Source organism: Cariama cristata, unplaced genomic scaffold (assembly GCF_000690535.1).
Source record: "Cariama cristata isolate BGI_N322 unplaced genomic scaffold, ASM69053v1 scaffold1214, whole genome shotgun sequence".
NCBI classification, from domain to species: Eukaryota; Metazoa; Chordata; class Aves; order Cariamiformes; family Cariamidae; genus Cariama; species Cariama cristata.
Genome location: NW_009612143.1, coordinates 77939 through 85571, shown reverse-complemented (window position 1 = coordinate 85571; position 7633 = coordinate 77939). Strand labels below are relative to the sequence as shown.

The 7633-nt window shown below is 36.3% G+C and overlaps 1 protein-coding gene across 1 annotated transcript in view; it reads right to left on the bottom strand.

The window, feature by feature from the left end:
- Window positions 1–2607: 2607 nt before the first annotated feature.
- The window catches only part of LOC104160376 (potassium channel subfamily T member 2-like), a gene marked incomplete at its 5' end in the record, with an annotated part of 47947 nt that continues 42921 nt past the window's right edge, over window positions 2608–7633 (bottom strand). The window contains one exon of the mRNA XM_009698483.1: window positions 2608–2649. Within this exon, the coding sequence (XP_009696785.1) occupies window positions 2608–2649 (42 nt within the window). The remainder of the gene's footprint in view (window positions 2650–7633) is intronic.

The window sequence follows — 7633 nt, the reverse complement described above, 5'->3', positions numbered from 1 at the left end:
AGTGAGGTGAGGGTCAGTCTCTTCTCCCAGGTAACAAAAGGACACGAGGCAATGGCCTCAAGTTGCACCAGGGGAGGTTTAGATTGGATGTTAGGAAAAATTTCTGCACCAAAAGGGTTGTCAGGCACTGGCACAGGCTGGCCCGGGGAGGGGGGGGGGTACCACCCACAGGCTGCCCAGGGAAGTGGTGGAGTCACCATCCCTGGAGGTATTTAAAAGGCATGTGGACATGGTGCTTAGGGACATGGTTTAGTGATGGACTTGGCCCTGCTCCATTTATGGTTGGCCTCAATGATCTTAAAGGTCCTTACCAACCTAAATGATTCTATGATAGTGCTTATATGGTATTCTCCTATTGTTCCATATAAAAGGCAAGAACTCATAAAAATTTACTTTATCCAGCATGAAAATTGTTGGGTTTTTTTTGAAAGTACTGTATTCTTACAGGACTTTAAAAGAATTTTTAAAAGTCCTGTAAGAATGTACAATTTCTCACTTTTTTTTTAAAAAGAGTTCAATGTATAAATAAAATGTCCTGTAAAATCCTAACTTCTTTGGTAGATAGGTCATATAATTTATTTGCTAAAAAAGCAGAAGTAGAGATGTTATGTGAAATGAGCCAATAGATTATGTTTCATAAATTTGTGAAATCCTGGCCTTTTAGAATCCAATAGAAACCTTTTCATTATTTTAACTGAGACAAGAAGTTCAACCCACACGCAAAATCTCTGTGTAAATCAGCTTTTATCTTCTGTTCACAGAAGAAGTCTTGGTCCCTGAGAGGGAATAAGGGCAATAACAGTATAAACAGCATGCACTTTCTTATTTCTTCAAAACTTACAGCTGCGGTCCGGTCCACCTCACAGCGGCTACTCAGAATGAAACAAGCTTCAGCATCATCCATTCTGGAAGAGGCGAGAGAAGCCTGTTACATACCAACAAAATACTTACATGGACTTATGTTTCAGAGTTTATAGTCCTGTATGCTTATAGAAACAGAATACAGAGAAAGTTTAGTCTATCTGTTCTCATGCGTTATCTGAATGTCAGCATCAGTCCCATTGTGCACTAACTCCTGGTGTACCAGTACTTCTTGACTAGGTTCTGGGAAACTTTTTTTCCCTGGCGCCAGTAGAAGCTGTGCCAAAGTGATAAAAGCAGAGTGGCCTCAAACACATTTAATTTGCAAAATAAATATTTATATGCCATGACTATAAAAGGTGAATAAATACCACCAGTCTGCATAGTGTGCAAGGGTATGATATGTACAAGTTATTCCTGATAAGAATGAATGAGAGAGGACAGATACTTTAATATAGACTTCTCTTGCATAGTGATAGCAGAAAGATGGGTAGATGTACTAGAATAATGCGTTTGGCATAAATAATGAACATTTCTGTGTATGTTTGCATTAAATGCATTAACTCTTTTCAGTTCATGGTCTCTTTGAGAACTTTTAATGCTCAATTGTTCTCTAGTGGATACAACTGGCCGTGTAATAAAAGGACCAGTGGTGGAAGTGCGGAGGAAAACTGTCTGACTGAAGGTTTCATCAAAGTTTGCTTTTCCTCTCTTGCCTCAGATCTCGATATCCTTCTCCAGTGAATCCTACTTCACTTACTGGTATGTAGAAGTAAAGAAATAGGGACTTGGTCAGCCTCCTTGGGAAGACAGGAATTTCTGGGCAAAGAGAAACAGGATGATCGGAAGGGGAAAAGTGAGACAGAAGCTGGGGAAAATGAACAGGTAATTCACTGCTTATTAAAGCAACTCCATTCTGGAATGGGACCTGAGATTCCTAAATCTTTGGTTTCTCTGCTGCTAGAAAATGGAGTTGGTGAATGTTAGTAACAGCTTAGGCCATTGGGACCCTAGGCTTAGACTGAGAGTCTATTCTTTTAGGTGCTGTACAAACGCAGAACAAAAAGACAGTCCTTGCCATATAAGCTCTAAGCGACATGACAACGGACAACAAAAGTATATGCAAACATGGGAAACAGGAAGAAACAATGTGACAATACCTGAATATAAAAATTATCTTGGTAGAAAGTGGTCTCACTAGTTATCAGAGCAGAGAACCGACTGAAGAGAGGATGTGATGGAGGATACTGGGACTACTTTACAGATGTTTCTGAGAAATTAATCCTAGATTGAAGGGACAGCATGGGTGAAATAACAATGGGACTTGTATGTTAACCTGTTGTATGTGTGAAAGAGAATAGCATTACAGACTTATCAGAAGGCTACCTCTCAGTAAAAACTGGGAGTTGCAGGCTAAGTGAGAATAAGGGGTCACTCCTTGATGCAATCAAAAAGGGTAAGCCAGGGAAGAACTGCAATGAGGCAAAGCGACGTACTACATAAATAATATTTCTAGAGTGTTCTGAAACAAGGGTTCAGGGAGTGGAGATGATATATATCAGGAACATAAATACAGTTTTAATTGGGGCAAAAATGAGAGCTTGTGTGAGAAAACACTTGCAAGATGCAGGCTCAGTCTACACAGGATGCTCTACAATATGATTCCAAGCTTATGATCCACAGTAGCACACTGGTTTTATTTTGGTAGCAAAAATTACGATCTATTTACAACTATTTGCAACTAAGTTAAAGTTGTTGAATAGATACCCATAATGAGATGTCAGATAGCTTGGCAAACCTTTTAGTTTTTGACTATAGAAATAGCAATTAAGTTTGGGCGTTTTGTGTGAGATCATTCAGAAAAAGTATAAAGAAAAGATAAGGATAAAGTCAGCTCATTGTAGATTCCCCACAGGCACCTAGCAGTAGGAAAACAGGGAAAGCCTCAAAAGATTAAAGTACTTGAAATGGAAAAATCATTGCAACAAAGGCAAACCAATATATCCAAAATAGTAATGTCAAATGCAGCTGATGTGGAGAAGGACAGAAGGCCACTTCTGAGTGCTGATTAGGAAGAAACCATGAGAGTTGTATCAGTAGTTTCAGCTAAGCATGGGAGCAGAATCGGGAAGATAGGTCTTTAACAAAGTTGTAGGAAAGAAAATTCAGTGAAATTAGATGAGATTTTGATGAGAGCTGATGAGGCAACTAGGATGACATACAGATGTATAGTGTATATAGATGATTTCATAAGGAAATGAAACCTCATGTGAACATATTCACCTTTTTCCCCAATGTTTTTTTTATAACTTCTTAAATCACTTCAGCCACAGGTGACAAGGATAATAACCTGAGATTAACATCTATGAATGTCATGAATTTAGACAACAGAAACACTAATAGCACCTGTGTTAAAAAAATTTTATTAGAACCCAGAGTATCCTTATGAGGGAAGTGTTATTAATGTCCTAACAACTGAAAAAGTTTTGTCAATTACACCATTTTTATGTGCCAGAAAACTGAATCTGAGACAAAAAACTCCAATAGTTCCACTGCTTGAGGATGGCAGAAATTAAAGGGACTTTACATATTGAAAAGAAATTTGTGAAAGGAAAAAGAATATGGTAAAGAAAAAGAGTGGACATGAAGAGGATTAAGATTTGTGATGGTTCACTAAGGAAAGTGGAAGGAGAGAGAAAAACATTTGAGGTCATGACAGAACATGGCAGAAAGCTGTAGGGGAAAGAAATCAAGCAGGATAGTGTTCCTCACTTTCTAGTGCTAGTCTGCATGAAGAATGAGCACTGTTTTAATCAGTTACTGTGTTGTTTCAAATGCTGAAGTAGCTATAAAGTTTCCAGTCATGCCAATGAACAATCTAAGTATCAGTGTGATACCTCATGACAGAATTCATTCTGGTTTGTGTTTTTTTTTTCTTAAAGCTGGGCACATGAACACTGTTCAGAGAACACCAAAAATTTGCAAAGTGAAGCCCTCAAAGGTAGGAAGCAAGAACAAATACCATTTTAGTAAAGTCAAATTGTGTACTAGGGTATATAAAGAAAAATGCAGTCTTTAGTTAACTGACTGTTTACTACTTATGCAGTCAGCTGACTTTTGGTATTCCTTTACTTTTTGGTGCGACCTTTATCATGTTATTTTGACATCGCATGTCACATACAATATACATATAAATTTTGATAATGAGATACTTCTTGGTTATTTGTTGTTGTTAACCATTACTTTATTTATTAGAAGTTTACCATGTGCAGCATTATCTTCTCAGTACGTTATGTTGTCATTAAAAAATACAGCAAACATCTTAGGTACTGGGTTATATTTCATATTAAATGTTCTCTGAAATTCCCACTACGCTGCTTCCCTCAGGGGAGGTTGAAAATTATTCTATGACAGGTACATTCAATTACATGTTCTGCAGGAAAAAGTACAGTTCCACACTTGACTACCTCCAGGTTATAATAAGTGAAATCCAAGATTATCTTTAGGGAACAACTAATTTTTCTTCTCCTAATGTGTAGAACGAATGCCAGCTAAATCCCACATGAATTCCTTCCTGAAGTCAGCAAGAAAGCAAAAAAAGGAACCTCTCTAAAAGAAAATTCCTAATCGTGAAAAAATATTTATTGTATTTTCAAATTTTAAACAGACATAGTAGTTGTTTTTCCAGTGGCAGAATTCTGAGAAGATAACACTGCTCACTAGACTTCTCACAGATTAGATTCTTGGAAATAACTCCCCTGGGCTAAATAAGGGTGAATGACACAAATACTCAGATAGGTATTGGCTTAATTTTAGATACCTATATTAGTTGCTGAATAAATTCTTATGAAGACCAATACAGATAAGTTAAATCAGTTATTTGCTAAGAATCACCCTTCTCTTTGGAGAGTTTAAAGAGACTATCTTCCTACTTGAATTCCAGTGTGAATTCCTTCACATGTTCAGGTGATTGAGTAATGGGGGAGGCGGTCTGAGGAACTGTGTTTGACTGATGTGTTTTGATTAATGTCATTCACTATTAACTGGCAGAGAGGATTTTTTAGAAGTGGTGGAAGTATGCCATAAGAGGAAGGACCTGAAAGAAGACTATATAGAGGTATAGTAGAGCAGTTGCTTATACTACCAGGCTGAACTTAGGAAGAAAATAAAACTGTGCAATGAGTTCAAAGGGTGATAATTATTTTTGTTTACTTTTTTCTCCTTTAGTTGGTTAGGAGAACTACCATCACATTTATCATCTTTTCTCAAGGAACAGAAACAAATTCTATCATTTCTGGCAGTTTTGTAATTTTCTGTGCCGCTTTTTCAGAAGAAATCACAGGCACTATGTTTCAATACCTTTAAAAACTGAGACAGAAAAGACAGTGACGAAAAATCTGGTCAAATGAGAGAGCTTACAAATATTTGTTCCTTGAAAAATTTCAGGTATTAAGAAAAACAAATTATATCAAAGAGCCTTGCTTTCTAAATATACATGCTTTCCTTCTAGCACAGCTTCTGTTGTTTGTCAAACTTATTTATCAAACAGTATGAGTGAAACAAAAGTGAAAAAAAATATTGGTCAATATTTGCCTACTTAGCTCTCAACAGGTCTTGATCTTTTAGTGCTGAACCTTGCAGATAGATAACTCTTTGGGACCACATTGGGATTTGTAACACCCTTCGGACCTGAGCATCCATCTCAGTAGGACACAAAATAACGACATAATAGTCCTGTCAAAAACATAAGGGGGAATAGTCATGTTATTTATTTATATTACCATTTATTGTTGCTAAAGAATGAGTCAACAGAGACTCAGGATGTCAAAAATGTCTCTGATAATTCTCAAATTTAATTGACAAAAGTTATTTGAATACATGTCTTTAAAATATTGAATTCTTTAATAAAAATAGCTGGACAGTTGTCAACTGCTCACAAAAGACTCCAGGGTGTCAAATAAAGTCCATTTAGAAACATTTTTGCTTCCATATGAGCATAATTTTTTTTAAAGACCATTTACACTTCTGTCATTCTAGCTGAAAAATGTAGGAAGTTTTCAACAATGGAAATAGAATTGTCTTCTCCCAAACTTTTTCCTCTATGTTAATGGGCAGATCCAAACTCTGTTTCCTGTGCTGCTTTAGTCCTTGTTAGGAAAAGTAAGGTTGCTCTGAAGTATACATGTGCATACATATGAAAAGGAGAGATAAATGGAATGTGAGAGTAGAGACTGAGAGCTTAGGACAGGCTTGTCATAGAAGTCTTCCTTATCACACATAGACTTTTGCAAAAAGCTTAGTGCATTGGATCCAGTGCGTCATCTGTATCCTTCAGCTTCCCATTTCAACTGTGAAGGCAATGTATACAAGCTAGTTTAGGCTACATAAGTAGTATTAGGACTTTTCTTCTTTGTCTCCAGTGTATCACAGAGCCTGACTCATTCCTCAGGCTAGTTAAGTAAATTTTGGATTTCAATTTGTGTTTGCATCTATAAAGAACTGTATTTCTTTGTGCATTTGCTTATGCCTCTTACTAGCTAATTATTTGGGGGAATATTTTGGATTTGGGATTTGTCAAATTGCTGCTCAGCAATTTGAGGATTGTTTTTTTGTGGATTTTTGCACTAGTTAATGAAGCATGGTACCACAGGTAACTTAGTAAAAGACATAGAGAAGATTTAGTAAAAGAAATCGTCTATAGCAAAGCTAATGATAATGAATCCAAATTGCTATCTCATATAACTAAGCTTTTATATGATCAAAGCAAGTCATATGACATGTTTGCATTAGCTAGAGAATATGTGTACACTAAGAAAATCTCTTCTGTGTAATCTTTCAAGGTCTTTGGCCTTTAAAGTACATCTATTTATTTCTTAATTTCAACAATTCCAAAAGGATTTAATCTTCCTCACACTGGCAAAAAACAAAGCAAAATGCAAAAACCACAAGACTGACTTGTGAGGAGTTTTGCATCAAGTCCCAAAACAACAGCAAAAAAAAAATTGAGTAGTTTTCATTTATTTTCTGTTTTGGGGTAGAATATAAGGAATTTGCATGGAAATATCTGTTTCTAAAAGGACTGGCATAATTCAACAAGACAGTAATTCTATCTATTTAGTCTATTTACCTCAATTTAAAATGAATGTCTCCATACTGTATCTCAGCTTCTTATTGCCATTATAGATTCCCAATTCAGTCAGCTATTTCCAAATTCAATTTTACAAATTAAAGACTGTTTATTTCAGAAGGCTATCTACAAAAAAATCGGTGTTTTGAGTTTTTCTTTTTTTTCACTCTGAGTACCTGCAATCTGGGGTGAGCATAGAATTCATTTAAGAAATCCATAAGTAAGTCAATCTTCAGAGAGCTAACACACAGCACAACGTGTTTTTCCGTCTGAGCTCTGTGTCGACTGTAGTTACCACCGGACTTCTGTCTCTCCATCCACAAATATGCCAGCTGTTCAAACTGCAAGAGATGCTAATTGTCAGTGAAATAGAGACAAGCAGATGTGCAGTACAACTGCATCATGACTTAACAATGTTGCATTATTCATCTCATGCCTCTGTGAAAAGCTGCCCTTAGCGCACAATGTCTTTTTCTTTGAAAAAAGTTCTCTAGTAAGTGAGTGAGATGAATAATAGGGTGATTGAAAAACATGGCAGTAGAGCCAGTCTCTACTACACACAAATAGCAGCGTAAATCCATTAAAATATTATCAGATTACAGTAAATCTCAAGATTTTAGAAAAGAATTAAGGCTGTACCTTATT